The following is a 24,908-nucleotide window of genomic DNA, read 5'->3' on the forward strand; positions in this document are numbered from 1 at the left end:
AAATGTGTGCACATACCCTGAATCCCCATCCCTATAGAAAACTTGGGGTGAAATTAATGTGTATAATGAACAGTTCACAGCTGCAACCCATTGTGGCGGAGGCCATTGTACTCCATGTGCTACAGCACATCCATCAATGTAATCTAAGCCCTTCATACCCACATCCTCTCCCCCACTCCACACTGACTTGTCACGTGACGTGGTACTGCCTCCTTCCCCAGTCTCTCCGGGTTATACCACTGACACTTGGGGGGGGAGCTTGTATCATTATTACTGCTTGGTCTCTTTAGTTGGGAGTTATTTCTCTTTCAACGGAATCACTATGATCTCCCCATTTACGGCAGTGAGCGTGTCCTCGGTGTCTGCGCTGTGTACTTCTATCTCCTCCACTGTCCCCCCCCCTCCACCGGATGGTTGTGTCCGGAGCCGTGACAGCAGCGGACGTGCCGCTCTGCAGGAGGTGAGCGGGTCTAACCAGGACGGGGAGGAGCTAGTGTCTGAGGCCTAAGGGGGCGGGACTCGGGAATGTGACAGGAAGGACGACAGCTGGCAGAGGTGAGAGACGGCCAGGAGGACGGGACGTGCAGGTGAGGGCTGCGGCCGTGATATACGCTATACTCCTGCTGTGTATCTGTCCTGGGACTTGTAGTGCTGCAGGCTGAGGGGTGCTGTGCATGTTGCGTGTACACAGGTGTTAGGTCTGGGGTGCAGCAGCCCTTTCCAGGCTGCCATAGGGATGCTCGCTGTATCCACATTGGGGTGTATTAGTGGCTTCATCCCAGTCACCGCCATTTATTGGGACATCTGGGGCGCACAGCTTTTATTTTGCACTTTGTGCAGCTGATCTGCACAATCTGTGTGAAATGAGCAATAAACGCGTCAGGTCTTCCGCCGTCCTCCATGTGCCATGCTAGGAATAGGCTACGTTCACATGAAGAGTTTTGTTGCTACTTATTTTTAAAAAAAAATGCAAATAACTTAGTAGGTGCAGAAAATCTGCCCCATCAATAGCTCGTCGTGGAAACGTAACCTTAGCGTCGCGGCCAGGGCCGGCTCTGTGCCTTCCCATTTTATTTTATTTAACCATTTTGAGCTCTATGTAATTCTCACTTCTTATTTTCTTTTTTTTGGGAGGTGATGTGAGGAAAAAATAAAGCAATTTTTTTTTAAACCTCCTTTTTTTTTTTTTCTTTTTTTTTTCAGGCTCTTACTATATGGAATACATGTAAAATTTTATTAGTTTGGACTGTTACACACCTGCCGATACTAAATAATTTCTAGATTTTTTTTATTTTACATTCTGGGAAAACTTACATTACTTTTATTTTTTATTTTTCTTAACCTTCAATTAGTTCTACAATACACTTCAATGGTATTTTTCTTTGCAAAATTATAGCTGGTCTTGATGAGTGCACAGACGTGGGGGGTGCGAGGGGAGCCATCAGTAGGGTAGGAGCAATGAGGCGTTGTAAGAGACGCCTTCCCCCATCATCAACATCTTAAAGCACCACGCCAGCTTTTTTTTTTTCTATTGGAGTGCTGGAGTGGAGCTACCAATATAAGTTCCCTTCCCCTAGTCTTATACTCACCAGCCTCCATCTTCATGTGTCATCGGTGCCGCTCCGGTCGTCTTCTGCAGGTTGTGACCTGCCAGATGGCTCCAGTGTTTGCTGGGCAATTCAGAAACCATAACTCAATGGAAGTCTATGAGGCCAGAACGAGACCCTGATAGACTTACTGAGTTTGTCACCGTTACCTCTGACTTCTGGCCAGTCAGAAGTTGTGGTCACAAGATGGCGGCGTAGACCAGAGTGGCACCGGGAAAAGCTGAAGACGGCGGCTGGTAAGTATAATAGTAGGGTCAGGGAACTTAGATTAGTAGCTCCACTCCATATATAAATAAAAAATACAGAAAACACTGGAGTGGTGCTTTTAAAGGGGTTGTCCACTACTAGGACAACCCCTTCTTGCTCTAACTGTTTGATGCTGATAAAATAAAAAGGGCTATACTCCCCTCCATGCTGGCGCCGTTCCAGCGTTGTCAGAACTCGCGGTCCCGGGGACCTCGTGCGGTTGTTGTGACACATGAGCCCGGCGCCCGATCAATGCTGGCGTCACTGTCCCCGCATTTGGACAAATCAAACATCAAGTGGAAGCTGGGCTGCAGCTGATCTTTGACTTCCTCATGATGTTTGATTTGTCCGAAGGTAGGGATAGTTACGCCAGTGCTGATTGGGCGCTGGGGTTAATTGTCATAACCGCACGAAAGCCCTGGGACCGCGAGTGCCGACACTGCTGGAACGGCGCTGGCACGGGAGGCGAGTATAATTTTTTTTTTTATTGTATCAGGGCCAAGCGAAGGGTATGAGAAGGAGTTGTCCAAGTAGTGAACAACTTCTTCAAAGATGACAAAAGATCACCCCCTGAAATTGCTGCTGCTGCTGCTGCTGCTGCACTGATTCTGGAACATTTTTTTTTGTCCCCTTCTCTGCCTGTCTGTTGCAAAGTTATGCACTCAGTAATAATGTGCAAATTTTCCCTTCAGCTATCTGGGTGTGTCCGGCAGAACTTTACAGAAGTTTTCTGAAGTAAAATATGTAGCTTTCAGGTCAAATGCAATGGGGAAAACTCATCAAAGCTTTTGCACCATAAAAATTGGTGGAAAAGCTTTGAAAAGGCACAGAAATTTTTCAGCTCTTGGTGTTTTCACACAAGGTTGAATAGGAGCTGGGGAGGCGATGGGACTCTGTCACATCCGCCTGTCAGTAATCCTCAAAAGTTTCTGAGTTTTAAATGGCAGAATTGCTACTCTAGTCATTGACTGGAGTAGCATTTCTGGCATGGTGCATGCCCCTCAGAAGATGCACCGAATTAAGTGGTGTGAACCTCTTAATTAATTGGGCATCTTGTACTCCAGTTAAGATGAGCATACACCACACCAGTCCTGATGAATCGGCCCAATGTGTTTCTACACATATAGCCGGCTCCTTAGTGTTTCATCCATGGTGGCTTTGTTTTTTAGTTAATGTCCAAAAACAGATTTATCAGCTGCTTGGTGCATGGGGGCAGAGGCTGGCACACCATCGTACTGTGCGCCATTAATGGTATAATTATCCTGTGGTGCTTCGTGCATAAAATAATTTATCTGATTGGATGCTGCAGGGAGCAGCACCGCTCCATTAGATTTTATTCATGGGGTCCTTGATGTGATTGCTGTATTCATCCGCATACATAAATGGCTCCAATCACGGCCTATTAATGGCTAGATCAACACTTTGTATGATCTCCCTTGCACTTTAGCCCTCCATTAGTTGATGATGCCAATGTACACAGTCCCTGATAAAGTCCAGAGAGGTTGTCTGGAGGAGGCTTTGTTTTCATAGAAAGGACATTGCTCCTCGGTGCCCGCACTACGTCTCCATGTGTGCAGATTTCACAACCGCTCTAGACGCTTGTTATGATCATCCAAATCCAGGCTTTTGTAGTAAATGGATGAAAGATCCAACATGGAGGACGAATTAAATGGGTTTGGACTTTTGCACTTTCAATGATTAAACAGATAGGTGGCCCCTTGTCCTTTCTGTCTAAGGCAGGGATGTCAAACTCAAAATACACAGAGGGCCAAAATTAAAAGCTTGGGCAAAGTTGAAGGCCAACTTCCATGCAGGATAATGGGCCCCACACAGACCTCCATGCAGGATAATGGGCCCTACATAGGGCACACCACGTCTTTTTCAGGGGAGTCTGCGCTGAAACTTGCCTGAAAAAGTGACAATAAAATGCTCCAAAAATGAAAAAATGCATTTCCATATAAATGCACATATCTTCAGGCTTTTGAGCATCATTCAACCGCTTCAGGTTTCCGAAGCCACTAAGCAGTTACAAGAAGTGGGCGAAGCATTCTAAGGGCTCACTCACACTGGCGTATAACACGGCCGAGTGTGATCTGATGCTTTATCGGCTAGCACTCGGCCCAATCTTATACTATGGGGCAGCTCAGATCTGCGACTTTCTCATTCCGATTCTAATTGCGTGCACCCATACAAGTCTTTGGGTGCGTGTAAAATATCGCTCACAGGGCTGTGGAGTTGGTAAGCCATACCTCCGACTCCTCAATTTCCATGCCACCGACTCCCGAGTCCATGACTGCAACTCCCTCTTACATGGCTCATGTTTAAGTGATAAATTTACTGTAACACAGATTCATCTCAGCTAAAAGTCTAGACCCTTAGATCAGGAATAGGACAGACATTTATAGGACATTTCATAACTTTCCCAAATCCTTATGAAAAAATATTCCCCACAAACTGCATTCAACTACTGTACCCAATTTATTATATATTTTAGGAGTCTGAGTCGGTCCATTTTATACCTACTCTGACTCCACAGCCCTGGCTCACTAGGACAATGGAGAAGGTGGAGAAATTAAGTTCTCCGTCTTCTCCGCACCATTGATACGATGTTTTCATGCGAGAAAATCTGATCACAGTAAGATGACATTTAGTTCAACTCTTACAGAGTTTGAGTTGAGCGTCATTCGCATAATTGGCTCGATTCTCTCGCATCAGAAAATATTCGGCAGTGTGAGTGTACCCTAACCCCTTAAGGACTGAGCCAATTATGTACTTAATCACCAGGCCAACTTTTACAATTCTGACCACTGTCCCTTTATGCGGTAATAACTCTGGAACACTTCAACGGATCCCCCTGATTCTGAGATTGTTTTTTTTTTTGTGACATATTTTATTTCATGATAGTGGTAAAATTTCTTCGATAAAACTTGCGTTTTCTTGTTTAAAAAAAAAAACGGCCATTTGGTGAAAATTTAGTAATTTTCAAACTTTGAATTTTTATGCCCTTAAATCAGAGAGATATGTCACACATAAATAACATTTCCCACATGTCTACTTTATATCAGAACAATTTTTGAACCAAAATCTTTATTTTGTTCGGAAGTTATAAGGGTTAAAAGTTGATCAACGATTTCAAATTTTTTCAAACAATTTACAAAACCATTTTTTAGGGACCACATCACATTTGAAGTCACTTTGAGGGGTCTACATGACAGAATATACTCAAAAGTGACACCATTCTAAAAACTGCACCCCTCAAGGTGCTCAAAACCACATTCAAGAAGTTTATTAACCCTTCATGTGCTTCACAAGAAATGAAGCAACGTGGAAGGCAGAAATGAACATTTTAACTTTTTTTCACAAAATGTTTACTTCAGACCCAATTTTTTTATTTTCACAAGGGTAACTAGAGAAAGTGGACCACGAAATTTGTTGTGCAATTCCTCCTAAGTAAGCCGATACCCAGTATGTGAGGAAAAACACTGTTTGGGCACACGGCAGGGTTCGGAAGGGAAACGGCGCCATTTGACTTTTTGAATATAAAATTTGCTTGAATAATTAGCATACGCCATGTCGTGTTTGGGGAGCCCCTGATGTGCCTGACAAGTTACCCCATTTTGGAAGCTACACCCCTCAAAGATTTTATCCAGGGGTATAGTGAGCATTTTAAACCCACAGGTACTACACAGAATTTGATAACATTAGGTGGTCATACTGAAAACTTTCATTTTTTTTTTTTTTTTTTTTTTCACGAAAATGTAGTTTTAGCCCCAAATTTGTAATTTTTGCAATGGATAATAGAAGAAAACGGACCCCATAATTTGTTATTTTTCCCAAACGCAATGATGCCCCATATGTCATCAGAAATTACTGTTAGGCCACACGTCAGAGCTGAGAAGGAAGGAGCACTATTTGGCTTTTGGAGCATAGATTTTGGTAGAATAGTTTGTGGGTGAAATTTGCGGAGCCCCTAAGGTGCCAGAACCGCAGAAAAACACCAAAAGTGAACCCATTGTAGAAACTGCACATCTCAATTAATTGATCTACTGCTGCAGTGACACTTATGTAACATCCACGCCAGGCTTTATTCTTATGCCAGTTTAGTGCCCATACATTGTGCCCCCATGCATCTCCTGGTGACACACACCCCGTAAATTAAGTTCTCTCCTCGCTACAATAATCCCAAACATGTGGCCGCTTACTGCGGTGAAGGCACAGTGGGGCTCAGAAGGAGGGGGGCATTTGGATTTGGGAGCACATAATTCACTGGATTTTATTTGAGGGGGCGGAAGCCATGTCGCTTCTCCAGAGTCTTTGTTCTATCAGTAATGTGGGACCCCCTATAGTCCCAGTAAGAGATGACGAACCTGAGAAGGGGCTGGTTTTGTGTGGGATAAATTGGGGGTTTTATTGGTAACATTTTGGGGTACATAATTTTCGATTGCTTCCAGAATAAGGCTGGATCACGTTCTTGTGTTCTACTCTGAGCACTTTCGTCGGGGTTTATGTGTAAATCCCACAATAATGTGATTCAGACGAAACCCCCAATGGAACCACCCATCACAAAGAGGCAAATGGAGACACTTTGTAGTCCGTTTGATGTCTGCTCCCCGGTGATCTCCATCTTTTTAGGTGTGCACAGATCTGTGATCGTCCACACTTGTGCGCTAAAAAAAAGCCTAAAATGATGGTACGCCGCCGGAATAGAGACCAGTCCAAAAGGACTCCATCGGCCTCATAAGTGAGTGGCTCCATCTGGGTTTTTTGTCTGAATTTCAGTTTTGGTGAATTTACATGGAAACCCCAATGTAAGCGCTCAGCGGAGAGCGCAGGATAAATTTAAGCCGAGCCTTATTCCGATTTTTTTATTTTTTTTGAGGCAGAATGAAGAAATAGAGAGCAGTAGCAGAATAGTTCTTATTTTTATTTTTTCGCGGTTCACCGTGCGGTATAAGTGATAAAACTGATTTATTCTTCGGGTCGGTGCGATTACAGCGATACCAGATTTATATATTTTTCTTTTTTAGGTTTTGCTGCTATCATACAGTAAAAATGCTTGTTTTCTATATAAAGTAGTAATTTTTGTCACCATATTCTGAGAGCTGTAACTTTTTTTATTTTTTGGTGAGCAGAGCTGTATGAGGGCTTATTTTTTTGGTACCATTTTGGGGAACATAGTAATTTTTGACCACTGTTTGTTATTTTATTCAGATTTTTCAGACACAGAATGAACAAAAAACAGCAATTCAGATATTGGTTTTATTTATTTTTTCGCCGTGTGTTAAAAGTGATATGATTAATTTGTCTGCCGGGTCGGTACGATTACTGCAATACCAGATTTATAACTTTTTTTTTTGTATGTTTTGCTATTTTTACCAACTAAAAACAGAACTTGATTTTGCATTATCACATTCTGAGAGCTGTAACTTTTTTATTTTTTTGCTGAATGAGCCATACTAGGGCTTGTTTTTTGCGGGACTGCTTGCCGTTTTTATTTATATAATATTTTTGTGTGTGACTCTGCTCTTTATTCACTTTCTTTTTTTAGTCAGTATGATGAAAAGGAGTAATTTTCATCTTTTTTTTTTCACTAAGTCCCACTGTGGGACATATGAGATTGTCCCTTTTATTACTGATCTCATACTCTACAGGAATACTGCACTGTAGTGCATGAGACCTGTCAGTGAGTCATGTCTGACTCGCTGACTCTGACTGTGAGATCCAGCTTGTTGCGGTCATTAAGGGGCTAAAAGTGTTTTCTGCTCTGAACACTCTCTGTACTGCAATACAAGTCAATGGGAAGTCTCCTGGGCGTCTTTTAGACCCCCTTCACATGTCCGTGTTTCCGGTACTTGTGACGTCCTTTTAGACACGTACATACACATACCCATTATATTCTATGAACCTGCGCACATGTCTATGTTTTCACATGGACCGTGTGTCTGTGTTAACCACACATAGACATATCCGTTTTTTTCCAGCAGGACGGATGTCAATACATCCGGCACACGGATGACATAGTGTGACATCCGTGTGCCGGAATAGAATGCAGAATAGAAATTAAAGATGTGCAAAGATGGAGATATATAATTTGTGCCTTGTGTGTGTAGCTTACTGTACATTTAACAACCAAATGAATCGATGAAAAAAATGACGTGGGATCCCCCCAATTTTGGTAACCAGCAAAGATAAAGCTGAGAGCTGGGAAGATCCATGGCTATTGAGCTCTGCCCAACAAGTGGAGCATCACATGAGATGCTCCAATTGTGGTGTATCGCTTTTGCTCTTCCTGATTGCTCTTGTGCTGTGGTAATGGGGCTTGGGGTTGATGGCACAAGCCCTTTTAGTAATGGAGAGGGGTCTATCAGACAATCCAGTTGTTAGTGTGTGTGTGTGTGTGTATATATAGATATAGATATATAGTTGTATGAAAAAGTTTGGGCACCCCTATTAATCTTAAGCTTAATGTTTTATAAAAATTGGTGTTTTTGCAACAGCTATTTCAGTTTGATATATGTAATAACTGTTGGACACAGTAATGTTTCTGCCTTGAAATGAGGCTTATTGTACTAACAGAAAATGTGCAATCTGCATTCAAACAAAATTTGACAGGTGCATAAGTATGGGCACCTCACCAGAAAAGTGACATTAATATTTAGTAGAACCTCCTTTTGCAAAAATAACAGCCTCTAGTCGCTTCCTGTAGCTTTTAATGATTTCCTGGATCCTGGATGAAGGTATTTTTGACCATTGCTCTTTACAAAACAATTCCAGTTCAGTTAAGTTTGATGGTCGCCGAGCATGGACAGCCCTCTTCAAATGATCCCACAGATGTTCAATGATATTCAGGTCTGGGGACTGGGATGGCCATTCCAGAACATTGTAATTGTTCCTCTGCATGAATGCCTGAGTAGATTTGGAGCGGTGTTTTGGATCATTGTCTTGCTGAAAGATCCATCCCTTGCGTAACTTCAACTTTGTCACTGATTCTTGAACATTATTGTCAAGAATCTGCTGATACTGAGTGGAATCCATGCGTCCCTCAACTTTAACAAGATTCCCGGTGCCGGCATTGGCCACACAGCCCCAAAGCATGATGGAACCTCCACCAAATTTTACTGTGGGTAGCAAGTGTTTTTCTTGGAATGCTGTGTTTTTTTGCCGCCATGCATAACGCCTTTTTGTATGACCAAACAACTCAATCTTGGTTTCATCAGTCCACAGGACCTTCTTCCAAAAAGAAATTGGCTTCTCCAAATGTGCTTTTGCATACCTCAGCCGACTCTGTTTGTGGCGTGCTTGCAGAAACGGCTTCTTTCGCATCACTCTCCCATACAGCTTCTCCTTGTGCAAAGTGCGTTGTATAGTTAACCGATGCACAGTGACGCCATCTGCACCAAGTTGATGCTGCAGCTCTCTGGAGGTGGTCTGAAGATTGTCCTTGACTGATCTCACCATTCTTCTTCTCTGCCTTTCTGATGTTTTTCTTGGCCTGCCACTTCTGGTCTTAACAAGAACTGTCCCTGTGTTCTTCCATTTCCTTACTATGTTCCTCACAGTGGAAACGGACAGGTTAAATCTCTGAGACAGCTTTTTATATCCTTCCCCTGAACAACTATGTTGAATAATCTTTGTTTTCAGATCATTTGACAGTTGTTTTGAGGAGCCCATGATGCCACTCTTCAGAGGAGATTCAAACAGGAGAACAACTTGCAAGTGGCCACTTTAAGTAGCTTTTCTCATGATTGCATACACCTGGCTATGAAGTTCCAAGCTCAATGAGGTTACAAAACCAAAAAAAGTGCTTTAGTAAGTCAGTAAAAAGTAGGCAGGAGTATTTAAAACAAGAAAATAAGGGTGCCCATACTTATGCACCTGTTAAATTTTGTTTGAATGCAGATTGCACATTTTCTGTTAGTACAATAAACCTCATTTCAAGGCAGAAACATTACTGCGTCCAACAGTTATTACATATATCAAACTGAAATAGCTGTTGCAAAAACACCAATTTTTATAAAACATTTAGCTTAAGATTAATAGGGGTGCCCAAACTTTTTCATATAACTATATAATATATATATAATTTCACAGTACAGACCAAAAGTTTGGACACACCTCATTTAAAGATTTCTCTGTATTTTCATGACTGAAAATTGTACATTCACACTGAAGGCATCAAAACTATGAATTAACACATTTGGAATTATATACTTATATGACTGCTTTGCACGCTCTTGGCATTCTCTTGATGGGCTTCAAGAGGTAGTCACCGGGAATGGTTTTCACTTCACAGGTGTGCCCTGTCAGGTTTAATAAGTGGGATTTCTTGCCCTATAAATGGGGTTGGGACCATCAGTTGTGTTGTGCCAAAGTCAGGTGGATACACAGCTGATAGTCCTACTGAATAAACTGTTAGCTGCTTTTTTTTCTTGCCATAATACAAATTCTAAGTAAAAAAAAAAAGAGTGGCCATCATTACTTTAAGAAATGAAGGTCAGTCAGTGCGAAAAATTGGGCAAACTTTGAAAGTGTCCCCAAGTGCAGTTGCAAAAACCATCAAGCGCTACAAAGAAACTGGCTCACATGAGGACCGCCCCAGGAAAGGAAGACCAAGAGTCACCAGCCTCAGAAATCGCAGGTTAACAGCAGCTCAGATTAGAGACCAGGTCAATGCCACACAGAGTTCTAGCAGCAGACACATCTCTTTAACAACTGTTAAGAGGAGACTTTGTGCAGCAGGCCTTCATGGTAAAATAGCTGCTAGGAAACCACTGATAAGGACAGGCAACAAGCAGAAGAGACTTGTTTGGGCTAAAGAACACAAGGAATGGACATTAGACCAGTGGAAATCTGTGCTTTGGTCTGATGAGTCCAAATATGAGATCTTTGGTTCCAACCACCGTGTCTTTGTGCGACGCAGAAAAGGTGAACGGATGGACTCTACATGCCTGGTTCCCACCGTGAAGCATGGAGGAGGAGGTGTGATGGTGCTTTGCTGGTGACACTGTTGGGGATTTATTCAAAATTGAAGGCATACTGAACCAGCATGGCTACCACAACATCTTGCAGCGGCATGCTATTCCATCTGGTTTGCGTTTAGTTGGACCATCATTTATTTTTCAACAGGACAATGACCCCAAACACACCTCCAGGCTGTGTAAGGGCTATTTGACCAAGAAGGAGAGTGATGGGGTGCTACGCCAGATGACCTGGCCTCCACAGTCACCAGACCTGGACCCAATCGAGATGGTTTGGGGTGAGCTGGACTGCAGAGTGAAGGCAAAAGGGCCAACAAGTGCTAAGCATCTTTGGGAACTCCTTCAAGATTGTTGGAAGACCATTTCCGGTGACTACCTCTTGAAGCTCATCAAGAGAATGCCAAGAGTGTGCAAAGCAGTCATGAAAGCAAAAGGTGGCTACTTGGAAGAACCTAGAATATAAGACATATTTTCAGCTGTTTCACACTTTTTTGTTAAGTATATAATTCCACATGTGTTAATTCATAGTTTTGTTGCCTTCAGTGTGAATGTACAATTTTCATAGTCATGAAAATACAGAAAAATCTTTAAATGAGGTGTGTCCAAACTTTTGGTCTGTACTGTGAAATATATATATATATATATAACACTCCCCAACATTTTCCCTGGTTCGCAACATTTATTTAAAAGAAAAAATCCCATGCAGGCCTGACGTAGTCAACCGAATTTCACGAAGTCCATCATCCAATCCTCCGTGCAAAGACTATGGAGCCATGTTCTGAGGCATAGATGTGGCTGTTGAATTCCGGTCCGGAGACCTGTGCCGTGGTCATACTATGGACGTCCAAATTTAGGTCTAACTGTGGTAAATGGGCAGTTTCTAGAAAGTTTTAAAGGGCTAGTATAAGAGAACTCCCACCTTGAAGCTAAGCTCCCTCATATTGGGTAACACTTTTTGTTGAGATGCCCCTCCCCGGTCCTCCACCACCACCTTTCGTTGTCCCTGTAGCTTGCGTGTAATGATGTCACATCAGGTCCCCCACATCCATTGCCGCTGTGGACAGTTCCTCACCGATGGTTGCGGTGTTTGGCCCCTTCTTCACACTGTCCATTTCATGCGATAGTACGACCTCTTTCCTGTTAAGCCTTTCTGTTTTAAAGTGCCCTTGTAGGGAATGCTGAGCAGATAGATGGGGCCACTACTTTTACACATAGTTGTAACTCATGGCCACCCCTGGATAGTCACCAGCAGCACTTGAAATTGGTGGGTGCCATGGTGCAGTGCTTCATTCGCTTGCATCACTATACTCCATCCCCTCACCCCATGGTCGGCTTTACTGCAGGAAACCCAGAGTATAAAGCTTGACTTAACACAGAATGAACTTTGTCCCAGCTTAATCAGTGTAAACATCTTCAAGGATGCAAAAGCTGATGAGCTGGAATTGCTGACAGTGTGAATTCATTAGGTCTCCATAGTGCGGCTCCAAATCCAGATGAAGCCACTTTTATTGCAGGTTCAGACTTATTGGTGCAGCCACACAGGGACCCAAGAAGTAAGGGGGACACTACCACCTCCAAAGCAGGCAGAGTTTTGCATTATGAGGAGCTATTGGACTGGAAAGGGCCCATATACTGTTCTTGCAGAGGGGCCCTCTTCGGTCTGTGTCCGCCAGTGCTTTGAGAACCCAATGACTGCTCTGTGCTGCTATATGATTTATTATTATAGCGCCATTTATTCCATGGTGCTTTACATGTGAAAAGGGGTATGTACAATAATCTTAAACAATACAAGTCACCGACTGGTACAGGAGGAGAGAGGACCCTGCCTGCAAGGGCTCAGTCTACAAGGGATGGGTGAAGATACAGTAGGTGAGGGTACAGCTAGTCATGCAGCGGTATGGTGGAGCGGTGGTTACTGTAGGTTGTAAGCTGGTCGGAAGAGGTGGTCTTCAGACTGTCGCCTACTGTGGAATCCTTCAAAAGGAGCCTGATGTATTGGGGTAGAGAGTTCCAGAGTAAGGGGGGTGGGGGGGGCGAGGGTGTGCACGGGAGAATACTTGTATACGATAATGGGAAGAGGGGAGTAGAAAAGGAGATCTTGTGAGGATCGGAGGTTGCGTGCAGGTAAGTACCTGGAGAATACGTCACAGATGTATGGAGGAGACAATTTGCAGATGGCTTTGTATGCCAAGGTTAGGGTTTTGAACTGGAGTCTCTGGGTAATGGGGAGTCGGTGAAGGGATTGACAGATGGGAGAGGCCGTGGAATAGCGGGGGGACAGGTAGATTAGTAGGGCAGCAGCGTTTAGGATAGATTGAAGGGGTGCGAGAGTGTTCAAAGAAAGGCCACAGAGCTGGAGGTTGCAGTAGTCTAGGCAGGAGATGATGAGGGCATGGACTAGGGTTTTCGCAGATTCTTGATGAAGGATTGTATGGATCTGGGAAATATTTTTGAGTCTGCAGGAAGAGGAAAGGCATTGGATATGTGGTTTGACTGAGAGATCACAGTCCATGGTTACCCCGAGACAGCGAGCTCCTGGGACTGGGGAGAGTGAGCAGCCATTTACTTTAATGGATAGGTCCGTTGGCGGGATTTAGTGAGATGGGGGAAAGGTAAGTTTTAGAAATCTAGCAGAGCAAAAATATGAAATAGCGGACAGACATTGTAGGATTCTGGTTAGTAGAGAGGAGATATCTGGTCCAGAGAGGTAGATCTGTGTGTCATCAGCATAGAGGTGATACTGAAAGCAGTGAGACTCTATGAGCTGTCCCAGCCGAAGGTGTAAATGGAGAAGAGCAGGGATCCTAGGCCTGAACCTTGTGGAACACTGACAGAGGGCGAGATGAGAGGTGGTGTGTGAGTGGGAGACGCTGAATGTCTGGTCTGTTGGGTATGAGGAGATCCAAGAAAGGGCCAAGTCTGTGATGACAAGAGATGAGAGAATCTGTAGTGATAGATGCTGATTTCACTGGTGTTCCTTTCATGTGAATATCATTTCATTATGGAGAACTTTCAGGTTCTAATGGGAATCTAAGGGTATGTGCCCATGGTCAGGAGCCGCTGCGGGTTTGAAGTTGCGTGTTTATGCAGTGTCAAACCTGCAGCGGCCAGATGTTATAGCATAGTGGATGGGATTTGTAGAAATCCCATGTCCACTATGCATCTCTTTGCACCTGTGGCTCACCCACGGACATGCAGCACGTCTTTCAAGACCGCAGCATGTCAATTTCTCTTGCGGAGTCTCATCACCATTCTCTCTCTTTCTTTCTTCCTTCCTTCCGCCGGCTCCTCTTCCTCTCCTCGTCCCCTTACTATCGGGGTTCCACAGGGCTCAGTCCTAGGCCCCCTCCTCCTTTGTCTAAACACTGCCCATATTGGAGAAACTATCAGCAGATTTGGTTTCCAATATCCTCTCTATGCTGATAACCCCCAATTACCGTATTTTGCAGATTCTAAGATGCACCCCTAATTTTGGGGAGGAAAATAGGAAACAAAATGTTTTAAATAAAATGATGGTGCATTTTATCCGCTTTTATGGTAGTTTACCTGGGGGGGCAGCGGCGGTGGAACGGGATCCCAGGTGGCAGGGTCGCTGCTGGAGTAGGCTGGTGGCGGAGACAGGAGATGTTGCAGGCCCCAGGCTGGTAGAACATGTTGTTCGGCGGTGTGGGAGCTCCGCTGACGTTTTGGGAAAGCCTGGAGCCCACCTCCCCCGCACTTTCCATGCTTTTCAATACAGTGGACTCCGGGAAAATGGCTGCCGGAGGCGGCATATGCGCAATTGAGATCTCTGTGCTCGGATCGCAATCTGCATGCAACGCCTCCGGCGGCCATCTTCCCGAAGTCCACCGCATGGAAAGTGCTGGGGCTCCGGTCTTTCACAAAATGGCGGAGCCCCCTCTCCGCCAAACACCCCTCTCCTACCAGCTTGGGACCCACAGCATCGCGCCACTCCTGCCGCTGCCGCCGTCGCCAGAAGCCTCCTGGAGCAGCGATCCTGGGACCCTGCTCCACCACGGCTGGTAAGCTACATTTGGATTATAAGATTCCCCCCCCCACAATTTTTGGGTAAAAAAATTCGTCTTCTAATTCGAAAAATACGGTATATTCCTCTTATCCTGATATAGAGGCCACCTTAATACAAAGGATTGTTTGTCTGCTGTCTCTAACATAATCTCCTCCCTCAATCTGAAACTGACTCTCTCCAAAACTGAACTTCTCTTCTTTCCTCCCTCTAGTAACCAACTCATACCCAATATTTTCAATTATCTTGGATGATTCAACATTAAGTCCCAAGCAGCACGCTCTGGCTCTCTTGAGGTTATATTTGACACCCAACTTTCCTTTATTCCCTATATACAATCGCTCACTCGCTCACGTCACCTTCATCTTTAAAAACCTCTCCAGAATCTGACCTTTCTCACCTTTTGAAACTGCAAAAACTCTTACAGTTGCTCTTACTCATTCTCGTCTGGACTACTGATATATTTCCCTTTAACCAAACTTTCTCCGTTCCAATCCATCCTGAATACGACAGCCAGGTTTGTATTTCTGTCCAGCCGCTACACTGATGCCTCCACCCTGTTCAGTCATTGCACTGGTTATCCATCTGCTACAGAATACAATACAAACTTGTATCTCGCCCACAAAGCTCTTCACACTTCTGCACTGCCCTACATCTCCTCCCTCATCTCTGTCCAGCACCCTACCCATGCACTCAGTTCTGCAATTGATCTAAGACTTAACATCCTCCATAATCTGAACCTCGCACGTCAGTCTCCAAGACTTCTCTTGTGCTGTGCCAGTTTTCTGGAATGCACTACCCTGACAGTCCGATTTAACCCCTTTACAGCCTGTGACGTATTAGTACGCACAGGCTGTAATCCCCCGGTTCAGTGAGGGCTCCGGCGCTGAGCCCGCACTCAACCGAGCACGTCAGCTGATTATTACAGCTGACATGTGCCCGCAACATCCGCGGGTGGAATCGCGATCCACCCACGGCTGTTAACATGTTAAATGCCGCTGTCAATCTCCAACAGCGCCATTTAACGCACGCTTCCGGGAAGCGCGTCCTAAGCCCAGCCCATCAGCGAACCCCGTCACGTGATCGCGGGTCATCGATGGGCGGGCATGACAACCCAGGGTCTGCAGCAGACGCCTGCGGTTGTCATGAGCTGGTCGCTATGAGCGCCACCTAGTGGTTTTTTTTATTTTTTTTATTTTACCACTTAAATAAAAAAGAACCTATACATGATCGGTATCTACGAACTCATAGTGACCTGGAGAATAAGAATGGCAGGTCAGTTTTAGCATTCGGTGAACGTGGTAAAAAAAATAAATAAACAACTGTGGTATTGCACTTTCTTTGCAATTTCACCGCACTTGGAATTTTTTTCCCGTACACAATATGGTAAAACTAGTAATGGCGTTGAAAAGTACAACTCGTTCCGCAAAAAAATAAGCCCTCACATGGCCATATTGACCACAAAATAATTACTCTATGGCTCTGGGAACAAGGGGAGCAAAAAACGAAAATGCAAAAACGACAAATCCCAAGGTTGCGAAAGGGTTAATACCTAGCCATCACTTTTTTAAACATTCTTTAATCACCTCTCTTTAGGTAGGCCCATCAGCTCAATTCACCAGTCTAACTTTCCCCTGTTCCCTCTTTCTAGATTCTCCTCATAATCTGGACCCTCCTATTCACCTGTCTCCCCGTCCTCCATGCACCTAACAGCACTTGGTGACTGCACTTACACATGTACTGGCTGATGACCAGATCATGCAGCTTATTTAAAATGCCCTATTAATTATAATGATGGCTGGACCTTACATGACGAGCACTTTCTACCTATTTGTCCCCCTATTTCCTTATGGATTGTAAGCGTGTGAGCAGGACCCTCACTCCTCCTGTAACTGAACTGTTACTTTGTGATCTCTTTATTGTTTGTACATGCCCCCGTTTAATTGTAAAGTGCTGCAGAATCTGTTGGCGCTATATAAATACAATTATTATTTTTTTAGTTTATTCTGCAGGATGCCAGCAACGGGAGGCTGGGGTCTAATATATTTAGGCTTCTTAACTCCTGCTCACCAACTGCCCTCCTAGAGCCCAGCACTAATATAGAACCGCAGCCAGTCTTCTTATAAAGGTGCACTACAAGGACTTATCAGCGTGGTTTTTTTTTTTTTTTGTTGTTTTTTTTTTCACCCATTGAAAGCAATAAGAAAGTGTGAAAAAGTTTGAAACTTTTTTTGGTCAATAAAACTAGCTTTATTAAACATGTAATGTAGACCAAGCACAAATGTAAACCATGCCCAAAAAACACAGCGACAATGCCATAGAACTGTCATTTTGAACGTGCATTTTAGCTGCAGAAAAATACACATCAAAAACTATGAACACAGCCTAAGGGCTCTATCACATGTCATTATTTCCAGTACGTGTGGTGACAGATTTCACACGTACCAGAGACACTTACACATGTTCATATAGACAAAATGACGTAAAAGAACATATTCTGTTCAAAAAGCTGTTAAATTTATTAGTACATATTAGTAAAAAAAAGACAAGATATTCATTAGAAAAGTAGCACAAATACATGAATAATGAGCAAAAACAAGGATGCCAGCATTGACACACAACAAATATATATATAAATATATAAAGCAGATAGAGACAATATGCACACACATATACACATACACGCATAAATATACATATATATGGGTGGGTTGGGGCTTGTTACTTATGTGTGTGTGTGTGTGTGTGTATATATATATATATGTGTATGTGTGTGTGTGTACATACATATGAGTAACAAGCCCCAACCCACCCATACAGTATAATCACAAAGCTAGAGCTAGAAATGTAAAAGTGCACAGTGCATATCCAAACAATGAATATAATGGAGGTAGGTATAGGGATATAACTCGCATGTCCCCATCCCAACTATAAGCATATATATCAAGGCATCAAAATATCCAACTACCAATAGAAAAACACAAGGCTTTAAACTAAGCCCTAGAAAACATGAAAACCGCTCACAGAGGTCAGGTCAGATAGACACCTAAGGTCCTACATAATAGCCAAGTGGGGATAGAGCATTACTTACTTATTGTAGTGTTATGTCAGCACGGGCATCCGCAACCCTACGCGCGTTTCGGCGCTGTGCCTTCTTCTGGGGGTTATAATGCGCGTAGGGTTGCGGATGCCCGTGCTGACATAACACTACAATAAGTAAGTAATGCTCTATCCCCACTTGGCTATTATGTAGGACCTTAGGTGTCTATCTGACCTGACCTCTGTGAGCGGTTTTCATGTTTTCTAGGGCTTAGTTTAAAGCCTTGTGTTTTTCTATTGGTAGTTGGATATTTTGATGCCTTGATATATATGCTTATAGTTGGGATGGGGACATGCGAGTTATATACCTACCTCCATTATATTCATTGTTTGGATATGCACTGTGCACTTTTACATTTCTAGCTCTAGCTTTGTGATTATACTGTATGGGTGGGTTGGGGCTTGTTACTCATGTGTGTGTGTGTGTGTGTGTGTGTGTGTGTGTGTGTGTATATGTATATTTATATGTGTATATATGTGTGCATATTGTCTATCTGTTGTGTGTCAATGCTGGCATCCTTGTTTTTGCTCATTATTCATGTATTTGTGCTACTTTTCTAATGAATATCTTGTCTTTTTTTACTAATATGTTCTAATAAATTTAACAGCTTTTTGAACAGAATATGTTCGTTTACGTCATTTTTGTCTATATGAACTGTTGCTTGAGACGTTGAACAGAGCTCATGGTCGCAAGTTTGATTACTTATTATCATGTGACCTCAAAGGTCAATTAATCTGTTTTTAGACACTTACAGATGTAGACCCATTCAAATGAATGGGTCTTTGCATGTGTCAGTGTTTTTCCACGGACCCTGTGTCCGTGGCCAAAACACGCTGACGTGTCCGGTTTTTGCAAGCAGCACGGGCCGCAAACTGTCCCACACATGTGCACACTGACACATGGATGTCATCAGTGTGACACGTACCGGCGCCTGGGAAACAGCACTACAGTTTGCTCTGTTCCCCAGCGCCAGCTGCTGAAGGCAGCTCTCATCATTGTCCCCTGCTTGTGCTGAGATCAGTGTGAGCAGGGGTCAGTGTTGACAGTTGTATTCAGCCCCTGCTGTCTACAACAAGTGTAAAATTAAGAATAAAAAAAGTCCTTCACCTGTCCAAAGTTGAAAGAATCCATAGTGTCCCACGCCGTAATCCATTTGTGCGACATTTGCTCATCACCATGAGTGGTGGCTTGAGGCGACCGCTCACGTTGAAGAGCAAAGGAGAATGACTCGATGCAGCGAGAACGGGCCCCTGAACTGCGGTGAATTCACTCAGGTCCACTACCAGAAGTATCAGGATGTGTGAAAGAGGCCTAAAATAGTTTTTCAGTAGCTTACACTTGGTGCTAGTTTATTAACTGCTCTTCATTTATCTGTTGTGTCCTAGTATTATCATCATGACCCACCAACTACTACCCCGTGCCCTGGTTTCTCCTCGTTGGCTGTGGGAATCCATACGGCCTGGCTCATCTCTACAGGGAACACTTCGTATTCTTGATGCTTCATGGCATCTTCCCAAAACTGGACGTGACGGATGGCGCGAGTATAAGGAGCGCCATATTCCCGGCGCTTATTTCTTTGACATTGATGCTTGCAGCGATCGTACCTCTCCTTATGACCATATGCTGCCCACCGCAGACCAGTTTGCTGAATACACAGGACGGCTTGGTGTATCCAACAACAGTCATATAGTTGTCTACGATGCAAGTGATTTTGGCTCTTACAGTGCTCCTCGGCTGTGGTGGATGTTCAGGATATTTGGACATCCACGAGTCTCCGTGTTGGATGGTGGCCTCAAAGCCTGGCTCCGAGAAGGGCATCCAGTAAACTCCGGAAAGGAGCCACGTCCACAGATAACAGAGTTCCAAGCGAAGCTGGACACATCCCAAGTTGTGGGGCACGAGGAAATGGAAGAGAACGTGGAAAAGAAGACAATTCAAATGGTGGATGCCAGAGTGGAGGGAAGATTCAGGGGACTGGAGCCTGAGCCCAGAGAAGGTGAGATTGGGATGTGGTTGTATCATAACTTTGTCATATCAATTGGTTATATATCTGATATTTTACTCTCTGCCACTTTTCAGAAAGTCTAATTTTTATCCTATGAGATGGAAAAGTGTAGAATGTGTTCCCCTTAGTTTTTCATATTTTTTCCTGTGGCGTTCAGGATCCTCCCTTTCATCAACTTCTTGTTTTTGGCCCATTCACTGAAGTGTTAAAAACAAAAATTTGTAAATAGTTTTCCTAGTATAGGGCCACAATGTCAAATTTAGTAAACTGAAAGGGCTATCAGCATATGGCCGTGGGAGATTATAATATACATAAATGTACACACCATTTTGTCCGTGACAGCTGAATAACATTGTGGCGCCGTCATGATGTTGCGGGACCCTTGTAACCGCAAGAGCCACCCAGGATGCCGTCATTCCAGTGACTGCTGAGGAAGTTCACACTGCCCTGGTCTGGCTGCCAAGGAGTAATGACCTGAACACTTGACTAAGGGTAGTGCGAATCTTATACCAAAAGTATATGCCATTATTAATGTCTTGATAGGTGGGAATCCTGCACCTTTTGGAAGAATGAGGGTCCCCTTATCTCTTGATTCCACTCCAAAATGGAAGAGACTGACTATACATAACACTCTCTGCTGTAGTTTTTGAGTTGCACTACTGCCATAAACTACAGCACAGATGCATCTACTGGCATCTCCACCTCTTTTTCTCATTACTGAAGTACCAGACAGCGTTTAGACGACCCCATTCTGTTTAACTGTATGTATTTTTTCCGTCTTTCTCCTGCATAAATGAGTGTGAACAGATAGTCAGGGGCTGCACAACATGACTCCGCAGGTTGCACTCCACTACCCTAGTGAGCCCAGTGGCTTATAGCAAAAACTCTTGGTTGGTAAACTGTTAGGCTGCATTCCCATGATGAGCTTTTGATGAGTTTTTGTTAATGCAGATTTTCTGAACCTAATAAGTAAAATAGGATACTTGAGTTTTTTTAAGCTGCATATTTTTGAAAAAAATGCATCGTGGGAACATAGCCTTAAAGGGGTTTTAGAAAACCCCTAGTCTCCGGCTGCATTTTTATTTATTTATTTTTAAACCTGCCTTATTTAACCCCTCTCTTCCACTCCCGTTGACTGTTTTTGTCTGCAGCACTGATGTCACGTTGACAGCACTGCAACCAGTCGGTGAGCTCAGCGGTTTTGAGTGCCCTACATATATTAGTTATAGCTGGTAACTTACAAAGTACATGTACATTGCTTAGGATTCTGTTCAGCAGGTGCAATAGACCTATGTAACACTTACACGTAACCTGAGGCTCCATGTCACTGGTCAGATTAGATGCATTTTCCAAATCGAAAAAATTGTCTGCTATAAGTAAAAAATCCAGGTAACCTTTACATTTTATGGTCTTGTGTACGGTCTGTGCCTGTGCGCCATCTATTCTGCATATTTCATCCATATTTATCATTTTATTACCTCTTTCTCTATCATGTAGGGATTGAACCTGGACACATACCCGGATCAATAAATCTCCCTTTCCCAAGCCTACTTACACCAGACGGCAATGAGAAATCCCTGGAAGAGCTGCGAAGTCTGTTCCAAGCAAAAGGCGTTGATCTGTCTCGTCCTCTGATAGCCACATGTGGCTCCGGAGTCACCGCCTGCCACATTGCCCTGGCTGCATTTCTCTGCGGTAAAGAAGACACTGCCATATATGACGGATCCTGGGTTGAGTGGTACATGAGAGCAAAGCCAGAAGATGTGGTTTCAGAGGGGAGAGGAAAGACGCTGTAATTAACAAGATTGCCTCTTTGATGACTTGTGAAATGTTTTTTTTTCCACTAGCTTGTTAGGTCTTGCAATGTGTAGACAGCATATCCGTCAGTGCCTTAATTCTCTTACATACTACAGGTCTACGTGTCTAGTCATGGTGGTCATCCTCTGCAATGACCTCCTGAAGATCACACAAGACCTCTAACCACTTACAGTGACTATGGGCACAAGCAGAAAACCTCTGTACAGTCATCATCCAAAGGCAGCAGAAGGAGTTGTCCTCAATAATTCTCCAGAATGTGATAAATCTGAACTTTGTATGACTGTCTCGTCTCACAGTCTGGGGTAACATGAGTTAGTCGATTTTCGATGGAAGAGTGGATTGCACGCCAATGCATCGGGTGATTGGTGCTTTACTTTGTTTTTGGTGGAAAAAATCAACCTTTTTCTATTAAATTGCAGCAGTTATTTCAGTGGTGGTTGTAACACAGTGTTTGTTGGAATGAAGTGATTATTAAGAGATGAATCATGAATGTTGGGAGATATTTGTACTAAATATACCAATTCAGCGTATACACAGTGGTGTTAAGGTTAAAGCCATTATCATATATTAGATATATTTTATGAATAATACGTGTTCCTGTCAGGGTTGTTTTTTTTTTTTTTTTCCCCTTTCTCTCCTCCTCCTTCCTTCTGCTGATCGGTGGCTGTCTGACTGCTGGGATTTGCACCGATCCCACAGCGAGGAATTTTTATATTGACGTTCTTTATGGCTGCTGGGAATGAAAGAACGGAGCGGCGTACCCTGTTTCCCTGTTTTGGCTATTGGTGCAGGTTTCAGTAGTCGGACACCCAACAATCAACAAGTTATCCTTTTGGATTGGTGATAATTTGTTTTCACTTCGCAACCCCTTTTTTTAAATTTTTAAAATTGAATTTATCAATATTTTTTTTTTAACTTGTATTTAATAAATTAGCCTGAAGAATAGTCTGGTCACTTTAACTGCTCCCAAAGATGCCAAGCAGTTAAAAGGGAATCTGTCAATAGGATCAGCCCTCCTGAGCCATCTATATGGGCATGTAGATCATAGAAATCTGAATAAAATGATACCTTGATATCTGCGATCTGATGTTTTTTATTCCAGAGAAATCCATGTTTTTCTTAATATATAAATGAGCTGTTAAGATCTATGGGCCGGACATAGATCTCCCCGAGAATCTGCCTCCAGAGCTTATTTTGCATGAAAGTTGTAGTTACCAGTGTGAGATATGTAGATCAGGAGCAGACCATCAGTCAGTACATGTCTCACACTGGTAACATTCCCTTTTATTTAAAATTAGCCCTGGAGGCAGATTCTCAGGGAGATTTATATCTGGCCCATAGATCTTCATTGGAGATATCATGGTACCTGGGCTGTGCTTGTGGGAATGAAGAATCCTTGTGGCATAAAACTAAGGTTTATATTCAAACAACGTGTTTTGGCACCAGGCTAGTGACTTTTTCAACATAAAAAAAAATTTCACATTTAGTTTTTACCTTGAAAAATGCTCCTGTCTGGTCCTGAAACGTGTTGGTTGAATATAAACCTTAGTTTTATACCATTGAGGATTCTTCATTCCCACAAGCGCAGCCCAGATACCGTGATATAGTCACTGAAGTAAATTGCTATCTGGAAGATCCCCCCACCCCCTCCAGCCACGGGGGCTACAGCTGCGGATTCTAAGACTCTTATAGGTGTTGTGTCCCTACACAACGCCCCCAGGTGAGCACCTCCATCACTCTCACCCTCTCTTGCGCGGTATTGCCCTTTTGTGCGCTTCTATCCCAACCAGACCTCGACCCATAGATCTTAAGAGATCATTTTACATATTAGGAAAATGGATAAGTAGAAAATGTTACATGTCTCTAAACCATGGCAACGCAAGTTAAATTGTATTTTATTTAGTTTTACAAATTTCTTAATTTTTTTTTTTTCTCTGCTTGAATATTTAAAAAAGGAAAAAAAACTTTTAAAAGTCTCTCCCATCTGACCTGGGTCATTGTATTATGAGATCCTTTTTGTCTCACAATGAATGCCTTAAAAACAAAACTCAGCCATGGTGGAATTGCTGTGTTTTTGTTTTTCACCATTTTACCGCCCTTGAAACTTTTTTTTTTTTTTTTAAATCTTGTTTTTCAGTACATTATGTGGTAAGGTGAATGGGTGATGTTCAGAACTACAACTATTCCCACATAAAATAAGTTCTTGTACAGCTATTTTAATAGAAACATTTTAAAAAGAAGTGAACTATGAAATAAAAAATTGTCTGGTTCTGAATTTAGATTTAAAAAAAAAAAAGTTAACAAAAAGTTAACTTGTCAGCCAGATACTTGTAACACTAAGATGTCTAAGCATAGATGATGGCGTCTCCTAGTTATCTGCAGTGTGTTAGAGGGTCTCGGCATGCTCTGTGGGTTTGGGAGAATAAAGCATTGATAAAAATGTGTAACAATCCCTTCTCCTGCCGTATTCATTTGACACGTCCTGGTCGTGATTGACAGACTCCCAGTTGGAGCGCAGCGCCTGTTGTCCAGTGATCAGCAATCTTCCATTGACATTGAGCACTGCCGGAGCTGCAAGTGTATTTTGGAATTGTTGGACGTCATTACCGTATAGAAGTCTGCAGCTGGCCATTTTGTTGTGAGATTTTGCGATGAACAGGCTTCTTGCCTACCGACTCTGATCAATTTGTAAAGAGTTTTGGTCAAGTTTTCTTGTTTGACGCTACTTTTATGCCTTTTTTTTTTTTTTTTTGCTGTCTCAGTCGGTGGCTTCTATCTGAAGCCCAGAAAGACGGGATTCTAATGAAGCCTCAGCGGAGCGAATGACTGTAATGAGGCAAATTCTGCAACTTAGGACTTTTTTTTTTAGATCAGCATCCATATCATTGTATATACCAGACACAATAGCTCAGCAGGCCGGCACAAATGTCTTGTGAAACTAGTCTTAGATTGGCAGATGTTTCTAAGCACAATCTCTCTATGATCTAATGGAAAAAAAAAACAGACAAGTTTAAAGACCACAAGTAAAAAAAAGTTGGGTAAAACCTCAGAAACATTTTCACAGCACAGGAAGCCTAAGTCGTGGCAGTGTAGAAACAAATAAGCCCTCCCATCAAACTATTTATTCTCT

At 43.1% G+C, this 24,908-nt stretch overlaps 1 protein-coding gene across 2 annotated transcripts; it reads left to right on the forward strand.

Moving 5' to 3' along the window:
* The first annotated feature begins 428 nt into the window (after positions 1–428).
* Positions 429–22,851, forward strand: LOC141157310 (3-mercaptopyruvate sulfurtransferase-like). 2 transcript variants are annotated; one of them, XM_073644379.1, is made up of 3 exons: positions 429–555; positions 19,341–19,951; positions 21,458–22,851. In XM_073644379.1, exons 2-3 carry the CDS (start codon positions 19,351–19,353, stop codon positions 21,754–21,756), a joined length of 900 nt encoding a protein of 299 aa, XP_073500480.1. In that variant the 5' UTR covers positions 429–555; positions 19,341–19,350; the 3' UTR covers positions 21,757–22,851. The 2 variants fall into 2 exon arrangements, with proteins under 2 accessions (XP_073500480.1, XP_073500479.1); XM_073644378.1 differs by having other exon boundaries at positions 435–587.
* Positions 22,852–24,908: the final 2,057 nt, after the last annotated feature.

The sequence above is a fragment of the Phyllobates terribilis genome, unplaced genomic scaffold (genome assembly GCF_046119375.1).
Source record: "Phyllobates terribilis strain yellow unplaced genomic scaffold, ASM4611937v1 Scaffold_8__6_contigs__length_399053987, whole genome shotgun sequence".
NCBI classification, from domain to species: Eukaryota; Metazoa; Chordata; class Amphibia; order Anura; family Dendrobatidae; genus Phyllobates; species Phyllobates terribilis.

What these genes read in the sequence shown, in the direction of transcription:
- LOC141157310 (XM_073644379.1), top strand. Translation starts at nt 19,351, where the DNA reads ATGACCCACCAACTACTACCCCGTGCCCTGGTTTCTCCTCGTTGGCTG. An exon ending in GGAGCCTGAGCCCAGAGAAG is followed by an intron (nt 19,952 to 21,457) that starts GTGAGATTGGGA and finishes TCTATCATGTAG; the next exon opens with GGATTGAACCTGGACACATA.